General features: G+C 41.5%; 1 protein-coding gene across 5 annotated transcripts in view; it reads right to left on the bottom strand.

Moving 5' to 3' along the window:
• Positions 1 to 2,590: 2,590 nt before the first annotated feature.
• The window catches only part of PPP3CC (protein phosphatase 3 catalytic subunit gamma), a 38,460-nt gene continuing 24,182 nt past the window's right edge, over positions 2,591 to 16,868 (bottom strand). For 2 of the 5 annotated variants that reach the window (XM_039354274.1, XM_039354278.1), the window contains exons 5-15: positions 15,815 to 15,960; positions 14,809 to 14,948; positions 13,531 to 13,608; positions 13,348 to 13,442; positions 12,609 to 12,734; positions 10,906 to 10,983; positions 9,767 to 9,793; positions 8,684 to 8,765; positions 6,822 to 6,919; positions 5,602 to 5,631; positions 2,591 to 2,799 (exon numbers count right to left, since the gene is read on the bottom strand). In XM_039354274.1, coding sequence (XP_039210208.1) covers positions 2,624 to 2,799; positions 5,602 to 5,631; positions 6,822 to 6,919; positions 8,684 to 8,765; positions 9,767 to 9,793; positions 10,906 to 10,983; positions 12,609 to 12,734; positions 13,348 to 13,442; positions 13,531 to 13,608; positions 14,809 to 14,948; positions 15,815 to 15,960 — 1,076 coding nt within the window. In that variant the 3' untranslated portion in view covers positions 2,591 to 2,623. The remainder of the gene's footprint in view (positions 2,800 to 5,601; positions 5,632 to 6,821; positions 6,920 to 8,683; positions 8,766 to 9,766; positions 9,794 to 10,905; positions 10,984 to 12,608; positions 12,735 to 13,347; positions 13,443 to 13,530; positions 13,609 to 14,808; positions 14,949 to 15,814; positions 15,961 to 16,868) is intronic. The other 3 variants (XM_039354276.1, XM_039354275.1, XM_039354277.1) reach the window with 3 other exon arrangements.

The following is a 16,868-nucleotide window of genomic DNA, read 5'->3' as shown; positions in this document are numbered from 1 at the left end:
ATGGTTTAGTTGTTGCTCTTTGGCACATTGCAACACAAAGCTTCCGATTCTGTCTGGAAACTAAAAGGTTCGCTCTGCTTTTCCAGCGAAGTGTTTTTCTTATCAATGTCTTTAACTAGGTGTTCTTAAAAGTATTTTCATCCCTCAGGTTTTTCTCCCTTGCCAGCACCACCCATTGTGGGGGGAAATCATATTTCTTCCCTCGTAAGATAAGCAGGCCTTCACTACCATCCGTAGATCCTTTAAGGGCAAAAGGAAAGGATTTTTTTTCCCTGTGCTTGTTGGAGCTTTGGAGCTCTTTACAAGAGTTGAGATATCCCCTTAAGTAAATACAGTTGGAGAAATGTGAAATAGGTACTGTTTTGAGGAAAGCAAACTCCAGAAACCCAGAGCCAATGCACAATTTATCCGTAACTGCATTTGCCATAGCCATGCGTTTCCTGCAGCAAGACATCCCAAAATACAGATGTGCCTCAGAGATATGAACCCGTAAAAGGATTCTAGGGTATAGACCAGTGGTGGGATTCAAATATGCGAACAACCGGTTCTCTGTGTGGATGCCGCTTCCAGAAGTCCATTCTGGGCCTGGGCAACAAATATAGCTACTGGTTCTGCCAAAGTGGTGCGAACCGGCTGAATCCCACCACTGGTATAGACCTACCTAGCTGTGTACAGTGGAGTGAGTAGAACAGCTTGCCTACAAACATCTTTTTCATAACTGGGGTAGCCCTCATTAGAGGAATAAAAAGGAAGCAGTGTTGTTTCCAGAGGCCTCACTTTCAAAGTCCAATTTGAAAAAGATGAACTATTGAACAGACAAGGTAGCAATTTTATGGGGTAATGTTGATTGAGGATATTAATATTCAGCCTACGTATGTTGTGCAAATTCTGATTTCACATCAATGATCATTTTTCTAGTTACAGGGGCTGGAGAATCATACTTTCACCCTTGGCATTACTGAGAAGCTTTTTAGATTCAAGCAGAGCGCATTCTGTCAGTTACATACAGAAAAAAAAGAGTGGAATTTCTGGCTTCTTTCTGCTCCTTCAGCCCAAAGATGACTCCTCAACCAGTATCCCTGCACGGGCAGCTGGAATATCCACCTGTCTACAATGAACAGGCATATACTTGGTACATCTGGACAAGAGGAGAAATGCTCGGTTGTGTATTCAGAATTCTATATAAATTATTCTCCCTAGATGTCACAGCATTCATTCATGTTGGATCTGAACGCAGGAGGCCCTCATGTATACAAGGCAGATATATCTTGTGCTGGGGCTCTTATCATGGAGACACGGTAGCACAGCTTATGGGGATGTGTTGGATGTGGTAAGAAGGGCAGAGTAGTCCTTCTCCATTTACATTAAGATTGTGACTGCTAAACAATCTTGTGAGGCTGTTTGTGGTTCAGACGAACCATATAAATCCCTTAGGTGTAATGCTGATGCAAGTCAAACAGGGTTAAACTCATAGGAAATAGCCGCAGCCAGCTGGATTAGCTCCCAAGAATGATGTTTTTGGATGAATGGAAATCCCTGAATCACAATCATCAAAACCGACCTAACGGTTTATTCCAAGAGATTTTTTCTCTACTGAAGTTGGGATTTCTGAAAGAAAAGCGATGGGTACATTTGAGATGGGGGAGGAAAGGGGGGGGGAATAGGATAACTCACCACAGCCAACTCACTGCGGCCAACTGGCCATGGGACAATTCAGCCTGACAACCAGCCATGGGAGAAGAGTTACACTTAATATCGAAGAAACGGTTGAACAGAATCATCAAAGACAGGATGCCGAAGGAGAGACAAACGAAATGTGAATGGCAAAAATTAAAATCTTTTTTTAAAACCATTTTAAATAATTAAGTTGCACTGATGAATTGTCCTGGGGCTGGATGGCCATGGTGACTTGGCTGTGGCGAATTGGCCGCTGCAAGATGACCGTGGCGAGCTGTCCTAGACCTGGAAAAGGGAGATTTCCACTATAGATATCTAGCAACTTGTCCTGTGCTGGTTTTCTCTATTTACCTCTGAATTGACCTCTGGCACAGGGTTCCACAAAGGAAGAAGTTTACCAATTGCCCTAAGCAAGCATGCCTTTAACAAAAGTCAAGTGCTGGACCATCAGATATGGTGAGAAACTGAAGATTTAAAAAAAAGAAAAGAAAAGAAGAGCAAATGTGGGAAGGAAAATGTGTTCAAATGGAAGATGCCACTTTTTTTAAAAAAACAAAATGCTAATTTAAAATGGTTCCAATAAATCAGATACGGTACTTGAACTAGGCTGCTTTGGCTTCCCTTCCCCCACCCCACCCCCACCCCCCACCAACACAGGATCCTTTTCCTCTCAGCAGGGATATCTATCTGTACAGAACACTTTATATATGTACTAGTTTTTAGACCCATTCTAAATTAAAAAAAAAAGATGACTTTATATATTGAACATAAAATTTAAAAAACTTACAAAATGGTCACCTCTCTTACAGAATGGATGCAAACTGGATTATGGATGTGCCTCCAGGCTAAGTTGGTTTTTCCCACCCACCCACCCCCCGCCCCTAACCCCTTCATAATAAATAAATAGAATTCATTAAGTTTTGGATGCTTTAGTGATATGGAACTGTTACTGGGCTTTCTTCCCTGTTCCATTCTTGTCCGCAGAGTTTGTTGAGGTTAAATTCACTGGACCGTCAGGATGCTTTGAATCCTTGCGTGGCGGCATACGCTCATTGACGCGATCCAGACCCCTGGCTTCTTCAAAGCTGCGGATCTTGTGTTGCGGCGAAAACCCACGGATGGCTGGAGGGGGGGAAAACGGGCAATTGGAGGCCTTCGCAAAGTAGGTTGTTGACTTGTAAATACTTGCCGCTGTGCTATCAAGCAGAGGTTGTGTGTACAAAGCATGCATCTGACTTTTTCAATTCACTGTACATCCCGAGCTGCCACATTTCTGGCAGTTCTAGAAGCCACGTGAGGTATTTTCCCTCAAAATATAAAAAGATTTATTATTTCTGGTTGTGCAGTATTTCCACATTTTGGCTTCTAATAGCAACAGCACTTAGACTTATATACTGCTTCATAATGCTGCACAGCCTTCTGTAAGCGGTTTACAGAATCTGAATCAACTGACTTGTTTTCATCTTTAATGCTTTAAAAATCCTGTAGGTTATGATTGTGGGGCAAAATAAATAAAGACAAAAAAGAAATACATAAACCTGTTTCGAGAGATTTCTCTCCAAGTGCTTTCATCTCTGTTTCAAAAAAATTGTTTGTCTTTAGCCTCAAGAATTTTTAGGCAAAAACTGTTAATGAGGGCATTTTTTTCCCCCCACCTAATAAAATTTCAAACCGAATCTGGAGAAAAAACAAGTTAGGAAGTCAGACAGATGCTCAGCACGGGAAGCAACGGTGCAGTGAAAATAACGTCATTCTTTTCAAAGCTGGGAAATGTAACATCAAAATTGCTGAATACTAAATTAAAGTCATAAGTCTTCAGCACAGCAGAACATGGCACACAAACGTACAGATTAAAAAAAACAACAAAAAAAACCCATACCACAAAAAGGGAAAAATGAACCCATATTTGAATGAAAAAGTCTTGCATGACCATGAACTGGACGCAGAGAAAAGCTTCAGGTATGGCACCCACTTGGCACAGCCTAACACTTTCCCTCAAACCCAGAGCTGAGCTCTTTTTCCAAGAGAGAACAAAGAACTAGCTAGATACATAATCGGCTCCTTTTCCTGCCAAGTATAAACCCTTCTAAAGATTGTGATCTCCGGACACCGTTGACTTTTGCCATGCATTGAAAATGACACAGCGATACAATTTGGTGAATTCAGGATGTCTGTTAAAAAGTTCATCCCCAAAAGAAAATAAATGGCAATATTGAGGAGAGCAAGGACCAAGTTCTCTAGACGTCTTCTGAAAGTCTGCTTATTTCCTTAAGAGTGTCCTGAATAGAACAAGTTTGGTGAGAACAGAAGCAGCAAATACATTCAAAGGCCTTACTATAGCTGGCTCGAGAGAGATTAATTTGATGACACAGAATTCTGGGGTACACATCTAGCACCTATGGAGCACGGGCTTAAGTACACATGCTCTGCAAGCACACAGATCCGAGGCTCAACTCTGGCATTTCCTGTGTAAAGGATCTGTAATTATATTCTGAGATGGGTAACTCATTGCCAGTTTGAGGAGATCATGCAAGGCCAAATAAGTGTTGTCTCAGTTTAAGGTGGGCACTCTCTAAAGACCATTTCAATAGAGGCAGGGCCACAATAGTCTCCTGACCATTTGAAGAAATACCATTTGAAAAGCAGACGGAGGGGTGTGCGTGTTTCACATTTGACAATTTAAAGGTGGGAAGGACAGCAAAAAACCTTGGAGAAGCAAACCAATCCCACCTCTAGGCACAAAACCTTAAAAAAAAAAAAACACCAATATTTTGGGGGTCTGAAAACGATCAGCACTTAGGAGCTACTTGAAAAAGGTTTAAAATATCTCCAGGCTTTACTGGAAAAAAAGAAAAAGAGCTGTGGCAAATGGGCTGCCGTGAGCAATATATGGTCCATGGTGTCTTTATATATGTGCACTTCCATACTTTACATAGAAGCCCCCCCAGGGTCTCATAAAAACTGAGATTTTATGCTGCTGCTATTCCTACTGGCGATTTATATATCCTTAGCAATGTCCCATCCCGTTTCCACACTGCCGCCATTGCTGTCCTCTCAGAAAGACCCACAAAAGCCCTAAAATCAATACAGTCCTTACAACAGTTCATTTAGTAACCGTTCAAAGTTGCAACAGCGTGGGAAAAAGTGACCTATGTCCATTTCCCACACTTAATGTCCATTGCAGCATCCCCATGGGCACGTGATCAAAATCCAGATCGGGGGATCTTCAAACTTGGCAACTTTTAAGACTTGTGGACTTCAACTCCCAGAATTCCTCAGCCAGCCATGGCTGGCTGAGGAATTCTGGGAGTTGAAGTCCACAAGTCTTAAAAGTTGCCAAGTCTGAAGATCCCCTGATCCAGAAGCTTGGCAACTGGTTCATATTTATGACGGCTGCTTAATAACTGTGGCAAGAGAAGTCGTAAAATGGGGCAAAAGTCACTTAAGAAAGGTCTAACTCTGTGGTCGTAAATCAAGGACTATCTGTACAGAATTGTTCTACGGGGTTGCACAGACGTACATTAAATAAAATGGAGAACCAAAATATGGGTTTTGGCTATTGAAACTCAGCACCTTCTGCTTCCCAGAACTAGAAGGAAAGTCAGCCAGCTGAAGTAGGGCAGAGGCGAGAGAATGCCTTTGTGCTCTTACTTCGGTGGACAATAAGGGTGGAGGATGTGCCAAGCCAGTGCTTTTCTCCTTCAGCTGCTCGCTACTTCTGGTCATGCAAGAATATGATTTTATTTTTGTGTAATGCTGACAATAAAACTCTTGGACGGGGAAAAAAAAGATTAGCAAATACACAAACCATCTTGGATGGGGTTGGGAAAAAAAGATGAGCAAGTACATAAACCATCTTGGACGGGGGGGGGGGAGAGAAAGATTAGCAAATACACAAACCATCTTGCAAGATTCTAGCCATACCTTCCCGTGCCTCTACTGCTTCTACTGTGGCTGTAATACAGAAGGAACAGTGGCATGCAAAAATAAAGACAGAAAAGAGTGAGTGAACTTAACATTACTATGGTCGCTTGAGAACTTCGAACCCACCCAATCCCAACAAGAGGGTGACGATAACCGGGCAGCGGAGAAGGATGGCAAAGAGGGCAAAGATGTGAAAGGGCGTTGTTGTCACTGTGTCAAGAGGCCCGTGACAACAGATCAGAAAATGGCTCAGTTCCCAGGAGAGCAGAAACTAATCATTTGCCTGTAATCAACGTTTCTACGAGTGGTTGGGTGGGGACGTAACATGCACCCAAATCTTTTGTGTGTCAGCATTTCACAGATGACCCCTACATCATGGGGATGAAGCTAAGCAACCACTTTTGAAAACATTTCTACATGAAAGGATGCTTGTTTTAGATCGAGTTAGGCTGATTATTGTATCAGGACAAGGGATGTTCCAAAGGGAAGGTGACGATGGACAGCAGCAATTAAATCTGAAACACTTTTCTACAACTAAAAGGGACTCTTTCAGTCCTACTCAAAACATTTTCTGTGTAACCTAGCTTAACTAGTCTGAAACACACAGAATGCCACACAAAAGCTTCAGGCGGGTTTCAGTTTAGCATCAACAGGGTAAAGTAATGCAAAACTTAAGAGGAGGAAATCTCAAATCTCCAACAATCATTTTCAATATTACCATTAAGAACAGATGGGACAAGAATAAACCAATGACAGTTTTGTCTGCTCTTTTCATGGCAGCAGAAGCCTAACTATTATTAGAGGGAAGCTCTAGAATGCTTTAAGTTTCTGGGTTCAGCAGATGTTATACACACGTCTTGGAAATGATCTTTCGTTTCAGCTTTTTTGCTGGGTTTCTATTAAACTAAACCTTAATTTTCTACCAAGTAAAAGTGGTGTATTGTGTCTTTTAGATTTTATTCATACACGATCTTGAAACACCAGATTTGGAAACCTAGGATATGCTAGACAATCCATGGTGACCCGTGCAATTCATCTTTTTTGTGACCAAAATCTAGACCTCGTGGTTGGGAGGAAAAAGTGGCATTGAGAAAACCTGGATAACTTCTTGCTGCAATCAACGTCCAGTGCTTTTCGTAAGGCACGTTCGTTTGTAAGCTAAACTTCCATTGCTATCCTTCGAATCCCACATGGAAGAACCCCCCTTCTTGTATACTTACCTGTCTGTAGAGTCTGCTTCCCCCCTGAGAGGACCCCCAGGGGCAGAGTGCCTGTGGGGGTCAGGCCTTTGAGCGTCAGCACGCTCTCACTCTCCTCTCTGAAAGCAGAAGTAACGGGACCAATTTATGCACGAGCAAACACAATAAAAGCACATCAGTTTCCTTATGACTCTGGTACTTGAAATTCCGCAGAGCAGTATTTCCCAACCTCAGCAATGATTTAGGAATGATTTAGGAATATGAAATACAAATAAGTAGCCAGGGCTGGGAAACATCACTATAGAAAGAATATCTAAATACCCAGCTAAAAGGATGAGATCCCTGATGTAGATCAATCACATTTGCCCAGAAGGTGGTCAGTGGGTATCATCCAGTGTTATTATGCCACCATGTTGCCAACCTCCACTTTAACCAGTGTGTGGAACTAAGCAGGGCCTTCTAGGCCAGTGTTTCTCAACCTTGACAATTTTAAGGCATGTGGACTTCAACTCCCAGAATTCCACAGCCAGCAATGCTGGCTGTGGAATTCTGGGAGTTGAAGTCCACATGCCTTAAAATTGTCAAGGTTGAGAAACACTGTTCTAGGCTCTACCCAGATGCAAGACTGCCTAGGATTCACATCCATCCTGCTTTTATTTCCAAGGAAAAAGAAGGTGGGACATATTGGGCGCGTGGGACAGAGAAACAGCTGATACTCCTTAAAAGCTTCACTACGGGAGATGCTTTTTTTTAATTAAATAAGTTTTTTTATTGAGTACAAAGGGAAAAAAAGATTAAAAACATTGAACATGATAAATCGTCTTTGACATACATCTCCATCTTGTCAGTCCATATTGTACATTAACTACACAGGATACATCTATATACAACTGTACATTCCTAGTATCTGCCTTAACTTATGATGTTGACCCCCATTTTTTCCCCTCCATTTATAAAATTTATTCCAGATTTGGTAAAATTCTGTTTCTTCCTGATTTTTTAATCTTTTAGTTATCTTGTCTAGTTCTGCGCAATACATAATTTTCTTTATTAGTGCTTCCCCACTCAGTACTTCCATTGCTTTCTACTTTTGAGCAAATAGTATCCTGGCCACCGTTACCACGTGTATGATTAGATATGTGTCAGCTTTATTTACATTTTTCCCTAGTATTCCTAATAGTAATGTCTCAGGTTTGTATTGAATGTTTTGTCTAGTCATTTCTATTGCCCATTCCCAGACCATAAGCCACTACACCTGTGCTTCTCTACAAGACTACCATACATGAAAAAATGTGCCCTTTTCTTTTTTGCATTTCCAGCACATAGGTGAGTATCCGTTATACATTTTGGCTAATCTGGCTGGAGGGAGATGCCATCTGTAAACCATCTTATACAGGTTTTTTTTACATGATGTTGCCAGTGTAATTTTGTTATTTCGTTCCCATACTTGCTGCCATTGATCCATATTTATATTATATCCTAAATCTATTGCCCATGTCACCATTGTTTCTTTAACCTGCTCCTCATATAACTTATATTCCAACAAGTATTTATAAATATTCTTAATTTGCTTTTTACGGGAGATGCTTTTTTGAAGTATTCGCACGTTGTTGTTGTTTTTTTTAAAAATCCACAACTACCTGGATAAGATACGTTTTGGGAAAGTGTTGGTTCCAGAAAGAATGACCTGCACAGTTGATCTACATAACCGAACTTTGTGCTCGAGGATTTTCAATCCTTCCAAACTTTTTGTACTTTTCCCAAATGGGGCTCATGGTGAGCATCTCTGAGCTGTACTGATACAACAGAGGCAGTCTGGCAAAATGCTTAAGCAGCTTTATCTCCCCTTTCTGACCAAGATTCCCAAGAAAGAGCAAGCTTACCGAAGAACGGAAAAGACTCGTGCCATCTTCCCAATGGCCCTGATCTTATTCCTGATGATCTCTTTACGGGCATTTGTGCCTCCTTAGGAAAGAAGAATCAAAAAGTTAAAAAAAAAAAAAAGGATGAGGTACAATAACGCTTTAGGCTCAGTTGATGCCAGTATGCAGCATCTACTTGATTCTAGGAAAGAGAAACCAGATTACAACTTTACAGCTAAATCGCATTAGTCGGTTACGGAAAAGTCGTGATCAGAATGAGGAAGGGGAGCAGGTGACGGACAAGGTGACGTACAGAAAGTCCAAATGGGAGGAGAAATGACCACAAGAAGGATTATGCCAAGTGTTATTCAGAGCAACAGACCTCTCTGCTTCCCACCAATTGGTCTGACCACACAACACAAGGGAAGCAACATGAATGACTCGGCCACAGAGACACAGCTTGGCAATGCGTGGACACAATGACAAGACCAAGTGAAGGTGAAAAGGATTCTGGGCTTGCAGAAGGGAGAGTGGTCACACAAGCACGCTCTTCAGATGCAGACGAGGAGTGGCTAGAACTTTTGCGGCTTGGTTCAAGCTCTCGTTTAATACAGCATCTTGGGGATAAGCCCACTCCCCTTCGCTACACAGACCAAACATGGATTGAAAAGAACGGAAACTTGGGGGAGACGGGATTCAACTACAAACTGAAGGACAAATACATCTTCTCTGAACTGAGGTCTTATTTCGCTTGTTGGTTATGACCCAACTAGGCATTAAAGAACAGGACAAGCCAAACTGGAGATCTGACATGCACCAATGGATCCAGCCATGCATAAGGTGGCTGCATTCAAACATCAAGAGAAGTGTGAGCCCACCACACACCGTTCAGGTTCCTGAAGGAACAAAACAGGGTTAAAAAAAAAGAAAAGGAAAAAAAAGAAACAAATCAAACGCACCACGTTCATGTTAAAACTGGAGGGGAGGAGGAAAATGGGAAAATGGCGAGGCTGTCCAACTAGTCAACTATTCAAAATCCACTCCAAGGAAATCTGGTGGCACAGGCAGTGAGAATTAAGCTTTTAGCAAATTCTAGCTGGGTACCTTTCGGATAGCTTGAAATGTAGTTATCTTCAGAGAGAGGAGACACCAAGTATACAAAGAGATGAAGATAGAGATAGAAGAAACAAATTTAATTTCCATGGGAGCGAGCGAAAAACATTAAAAAAAAACGCAATGGGGCAAGGAAGAAGGGGTGTTTTGTTTTTGTTTTTTTGCACTTCTGCTAAGCCTTCCTCTCTTTTACTAAAACCCTTATTCGCTAAACTCTGGATGACAATCAACTTGACTTCTGTTTTCCACATGTTATCACCTAAGTACTACTAAGGGCCAAAAAGATGAGGTTGATTTTATTCTTGAAGAGTATGCAGAAATGACAGATGAAGCTCTTTAATGATCAACAACTAAAAAGCATTGCTTCAACCATCTTTTTCATCTTTTAACAGCATCTGAACTAGACAGTGGACAACGTTTATGTTCTTAGCAAAATATTTTCCAGTTACATGAGGAAGAGCCAAAACAAGTTCCCAGAACAACCCACGGTATTGCCAGGCATGCGACTTACACACACATTTTGTCTTAAAATTGTTTTAGGCACGAATAGGATAGCATTTACCGCTGTAAACTTCAGAGTCCCATCCTGCCCAGAATAGGTCTGGAGTCAAGTTGTGTTTTTTAAAAAGAACATATAAGATGTGATAAACAAGCACCCTTTACCTTAAATATGACATTGATTGGACCAGATGCTGATGACTTATCTGATCAAGTCAATTTCATTCACAACTCCATCAACTTATCCTGGGAACAGGAATGGGAGCAACACACACCAAGAGCAGTGAGCATTCAAGCTTTCTACCTTGATCAAGCTTCTTCTGTTTACGTCTCCCTTTCTGTTTTCACAATTTTGATACAAATAGAAAGCTGAGGATAATAGATCAAAGGTAAAGCCACGATAGTAGAGTGGTAGATGGGGAAAGGGGTTAGTAGTTCTTTAGGCCCAAAGTAATAACTGTCTGTAAACCAGCCAAAGATAGATAGATAGCAAGCTTAAAATTATGAATGGAAAAGATGGCAACAAAATGGTGCTAAGAAAAAGGCCGCATATTCGAGATTAAGTAACCCAGTCTCTCTGGATTTACTTGAAACCACCCAAGACCCTGAAAGTGTCACAAAAGGGTTGTTACCGTCCAGTATTTCATCTCCGTCTGAAATCAGCTCATCATCGGAGCAGATGTTGAGGATGTTAACCAGCATCTCTGTAACTGCAGGAAGTAGAGAAAAAAAGCGATGAAGCATAATCACCATCAAACGGGTGCTGGATCTAGGTCCCAAAGTTCTTTGCCTGCCCATTAAAGTAGCTTTGGGACAGCCTTCTCAAACCCCCCCCATAAAAAAACACCACCCTCTCTGATCTGTTTGTGCTAAATTGTATGCACAATCCGTCCACGCAAAGAGGTAGAGAGGTCAGTGGGATCCAGAAAATGCCTTTCAATAAGGCCTTCTCAGGGAGCAGCCTTGTTCCAGGAGCCAGATCAGCAACAGCTCCGCTATTTCAAAAAGCAGCCCAAATTGAGTTATTTTAGAAAGCCTTTGAAAGCTGAGATCATCTCCTGTGGCTGACTGAACAATGGTTAAAACCACTTTAACGTTTTAAAAGTTGTAGATTTATTATGCTTTTATTTCATGCCGTTTTTGTATATTATTATTATTATGGTCATAAACCACCAGGAATATCTTGGTCTTGGGGATACCGAATTAAGTTAACCTCCAGTAAAAAAACCGAAGTCATGCTTTTTCTGGACAAACGACATCCAGTTTAAAATTGAATGGCAGGAATTGTAGGAAGCAAGCGATGTAATCTGCTAGTTCAGATGCAGACGCCATCTGTGAGCCAGACACCAAGCACTTGGATCATGATCACGTGACCGCTGGGATGCAGGGATGGCTGGAACTACGAGGACCACTCCCAAGTTCTCCTCATTCAGCACTGTCGTAAGTTTGATTGGTTGCTATGCAAGTGGTTGTAACTCAGGGATTACCAGTATTTCTCAGTTGGACAGACACACTACAAAATTTGGTTTTCCTTTAATCTAATCTATCAGAAGATGCAACTGGACAATTCCAATACAGCGTTTGGTGGCATTTCTTAAACATAAGATGCTCCAGGATCTGTGTGAGGTGACGTTATTCTTGAAGTAAGCTCTTCCTTGTGTTTCTCACAGATTGTGTCCTTTTGAACTACCTTTATGTTGAACTGGCAATTAAAGAAATTCTGTAACTTTTAGAACTGTGGAGAGTTTTAAGGCTATTGAGAATGGCAGCCAAATATAGAGCCCTAAGGATAAAATGTAGTAATACTGTCAATGTCTTTTAGGACTATAATAGGAGTTTTAGGAATAAGAACCAAGTCTGTAAAATGAAGGCTAAATTAGCTCCAGAAGAAAGAGAAAAAAAAAAGAGAGAGAGAAAAAAAAACCCAGCCATAAAAGGATAATTCAAACAAATAAGCTTTGATTATTGAAGAATGGGAGCCTATAAGGCTTGTGCCTACTTTCTCGACAGAAATATTTAACCACAGCTTCCACCATGTATTTTCCAGAACAGAAAATGCTGGTTTTGTTCATACTGTTTTTCAATCTGTTACAAATTTAGTCTAAACTTCCCACTACAGTAATACCAGCCAGTGGCCTGCTTATTTTTTAAAGGTTAAGTTACTTTGAAAGCCAGATTTTGCCTAGCATCATCAAAACAGAGTGCTTTAGAAAGCACAACTTTAGAAGGCAGGGCCTACATCTAGCCCAGGCTAACCAATCCTATTTTTCCGGAGGAATTTTTCCTTCACTTCTCAGTTAACCCCTTTGGCTACTGGGAACTGTGGATCCCTTACCCTTTTCTCCCACAAAAGGCAGAGACCATGTGAAAACATCCATGAAATTTGGAAGCCAGTACGGGTGCGGGGAGCAGTTGAACTGTCTGATATTCATGACGTTATTTTCATATTTTAAAACAGCAGCTGGAAGAAAACAAAAGAGGATGAGGACTGACTTGCACCTTCCTTCCGAGGTTTACAGAGCTCTGAAAATACAGTTCTGTTATTAGGTAAGACATCTACTAAACAAAATAAAACATCTCACCTGAGACAGAAAACATTAGATAAAAATGATTATTGCTAGAGGCCAAATGCTGAAAACTGAAAAGAAGAAGAGTAACGCCACATCCAAATGTATTTTAGTGCTCTCTGTTATGGCCTTACATGCTCTCTCCCTCTAGGCCAGGGGCAGGCAACTTTGGCTCTTTTATGACTCGTGGACGTCAACTCCCAGAATTCCTGAGCCAGCATGAGGGAAACTTTGGCCCCTTCATGACTTGTGGACTTCAACTCCCAGAATTCCTGAGCCAGCATGAGGGAAACTTTGGCCCCTTCATGACCTGTGGACTTCAACTCCCAGAATTCCTGAGCGAGCATGGGGGGGACTATGGCTCCCTTGATGACTCATGGACTTCAACTCCCAGAATTCCTGAGCCAGCATGGCTCAGCATGGAAACTCTCCCTTTCCCCTCAGCATGGCTGGCTCAGGAAATCTACAATAATCCAACTTAGACACCCCTCACATACAACAACTTACCCTTGTTGTTATAGACGTCTAGGTAATTTGGTGCCGAAAAGATGGTGATGAGCGATGGAAAACCTGTGGTTTGGCTCTTTCTGTACATTCGGTACCTGGAAAAGCAGGCAAAGGCTGAGCAGCCTCTTTTGATAAACCATCTTAATCAAGAAAGCTGTTCAACACAACTTGTTATAAACCTACCCTGCATCCTGGGCTTCATGTGCTCGAATCACGGATAACAAATTATTGTTTTGCAAAAATTCACAAATTGCAGGGTAACTGAAAGGGAAGATTTTGGAGACACGTTAGTGTGTGCCGAAATAACCAATTATCTTTAATGAGAAGCTACCTGTGAATTTACACAGATGGGCTTTATCACACAGATCAAAATGTTCCTGGATGAAATGTCAAACAGATTCTGGGAAAGTTACGAAGGCGAAAAGGCCACTGCCAAAGAAACACATGGCCAACATTTTTGAACTTCAGAGCTTCATCTGAAGTATTTTTTCTTAAATTCTAGATATAAGAGCAGGTCTATTTGTGAATTATATCTTATAAGAAGGTAAGTAATCAGTTCTTCACTATTTTCTCTGATTTACATACGGATAATTAATTTTATCCAGAAGCAAAGAATTTAGAATGTGTGGAGAACACTAGCTGTGCCAAATGCTGCGTTCTAGTTGATTGTAATAATAATGACAAGCATTGATGGTTATGACCAGACTGCCACTCCACAAATGTCCAGAAAAGGGACATTCCTCATAACAATACTGAATGACCATAAAGGCTGACTGGATAGGGTCATTTCATTAAATTATAAAAGAGCTGGATTGTAATGATCTCCCAGTTTGTGAAATCTTATAAGCATTTAGGAAGGTTCTGCTATTGCAATAAAACCCCACTTGATCTAACTTTCGAACGGTCACTTTCATTGTACGGGATCAGAAGCTTTGGGGAGCAGAGGTAATATGAGCAATCAATACAAATTTTCCTCAACATCCAACGTTGTAAAAGAGGAAGTAAAGAAGAATATAAATTTCTCAGAAAGCACTCAGAAATAAGTCACATTTATAAAATGTGAAGATGTCTCACAGTTTTGAAGACTGCCGTATTAGGAATCTCGGTGATGTATTACGCTCATTACCCTCAATTCAATGTACATTCCTGCACTAAATTTCTTTACAATTCTCTGTAGCCCTAATAAACTTGTTTCATCCTTTCAAAAATTCTCTTGCTACTATTTAGATCTTGTAAACTATCTCAGTAAACAGTAAGCAGGGTTAAGGTCTTGCAGATATCTAAGAAAAAAAAATTATTGGTAACTCAGCGGTGAATCTTTATTGTGTTATTTTAGAGTGAAACATTTTAACTCTTCTATAAACAAAATGTTGCTGAGGTCCAAATACCCAGACGCCCGGGCCCTGCAGCCTCGTGCCATTCCCTTTTCATTTTAGGAATGTCGTTTGAACGCTGCCTCACCTGTAGAAATAGGAGCAACCTCGAACAGTGTTGTGAGTAAAGTGCTCCAGGGTCTTCTCATTGCCATAATCTTCTGATGGATCGGACCACAATAGGTCACACATTGGACCAAAGGCTGGAGGCTCCTTAAACCTGTCTAACTGAAAGACAAATACACGCACAAAAAAAGAGGCAATTATGAATGCAAATATCTTAAGACAGGGGTAGGCAACCTGGGCTCTTTTATGGCTCGTGGACTTCAGCTCCCAGAATTCCTGAGCCAGCATGGCTCAGCTTGGAAACCTCTCCCTTTCCCCTCAGCGTGGCTGGCTCAGGAATTCTGGGAGCTGAAGTCCACGAGTCATAAAAGAGCCCAGGTTGCCCACCCCTGTCTTAAGACAATAAAAACATATTATTAAGACATGCAAAACAGGCCAGGTGCAGAAAAGATATCTATAAAATAGCAATGTCCATTATGACAGAGTGCCCCAACTTTTCCAGCTTTGTGGACCGGTGGGAGAGTGGGGGAAGAGGGGATGGTTTTGCGCAAGGGGCAGGCAAGCGTGGCCCGGCTTTAAACAGCTGAGGGCCCGGTAATGGGCTGTAGCCCAGGGGTTGGGGACTCTTGCATTATGAGATATTTTGGAAATAAATATCTAACATGTTATCGATACTGATTTCCATAGGACGAATATCTACTCCACGGAAAGTAGGCCTAACGGAAAGTCACTTTAAATAAAATCAAGAAACAAATTGTTCGGCTTAATAGTTTCTCTGAAAGGATTAAAAATACACTTCTTTTTAAAATCCTCACTTCAGTTTTGAGGGAGAAGGCATGGCTGCTGATTACTTGCTGAATTGTTATATAATCTTGTGTACAAGTTTTAGGAAACTTCAAAAGAAAAAAAAAAATCGAATTTCTGGACCGGTAATTTTGTAAAAAGCCTGTGAGTAAAAACTAGCCGCTGGTTGTGAAACACCCGTTTAGTGGGCTGGAGAGTGGAAAGAGAAAAGAAAGACCACTTACTCTCCTGATGTCATCTAGACATGTGATTTCAGGAGACAGCCCTCCGTGCACGCACAGAAACTGTTGATTCAAGAGGGCCGCAAGAGGAAGACAGTCGAACGTATCCATGCACGCATCATAGACCTGCTCTGAGTACTTGATTCGACCTAGAGCAAGCGGAAGTGAGAAGGGGAAAAAAAACGCAGCTGTTGTAAAGGCTGCATGTTTGCAAAGTTTCAGAAGGCAGGACGAGAAGCAACAGATGGAAACTCGTCAAGGAGAGAAGCAACCTAGAACTAAGGAGAAACTTCCTGACAGTTAGAACAATTAACCAGTGGAACAACCTGCCTCCAGAAGCAGTGAATGCTCCAACACTGGAAGTTTTTAAGAAGAGACTGGACAGCCATTGGTCTGAAATGGTGTAGGGTTTCCTGCTTGAGCAGGGGGTTGGACTAGATGACCTCCAAGGTCCCTTCCAACTTTATCATCATCATCATCATCATCATCATTACAGACCCAAAGACATTCACACTTTCGACATTTGGAGATTTTTAACATCAGCTTGTCTAACAATAAATCCTAGAAATCTCTCACCCACCCCTTGTATGTTTCAGAAGCTTCTCAGTTTTTTTTTGTTTTTTTTTAAGAAGCACACACAGCTCATGCAGGGTGGTGGGCAAGAAAGTTGAGTTACACCACTTCATCCCGGGTGCAGTGAAGGAATGAATTTCAGAGTTCCTTGCAGTGGCATTTTGGAGAAAACTGGTGCACTGATGAACACTTTCCGTTTCACCCCAGACTGATTTTCTTACTGAGGAATGACTGATAATTCTCTATGGAATGCCACTGCTCTCGGCCTTTTCATTTAAAACCATTCATTCGTTCATTTACAACAGGGGTCTTCAAACCTGGCTCTTTTATGACTGGTGGACTTCAACTCCCAGAATTCTGGGAGACTGTAAATTCTAGCTCTGCCTTAAGCATGAAAGCCAGCTGGGTGACTTTAGGACAGTCACTTAGCCCAACCAACCTCACAGGGCTGTCTTTGTGGGGAAAAGAGGAGAAGGAAGAGGAG

Source organism: Crotalus tigris, unplaced genomic scaffold (genome assembly GCF_016545835.1).
Source record: "Crotalus tigris isolate CLP2741 ecotype Arizona unplaced genomic scaffold, ASM1654583v1 scf7180000018549.3470463, whole genome shotgun sequence".
NCBI lineage: Eukaryota > Metazoa > Chordata > Lepidosauria > Squamata > Viperidae > Crotalus > Crotalus tigris.
This window is presented reverse-complemented; position numbering and strand designations above follow the sequence as displayed.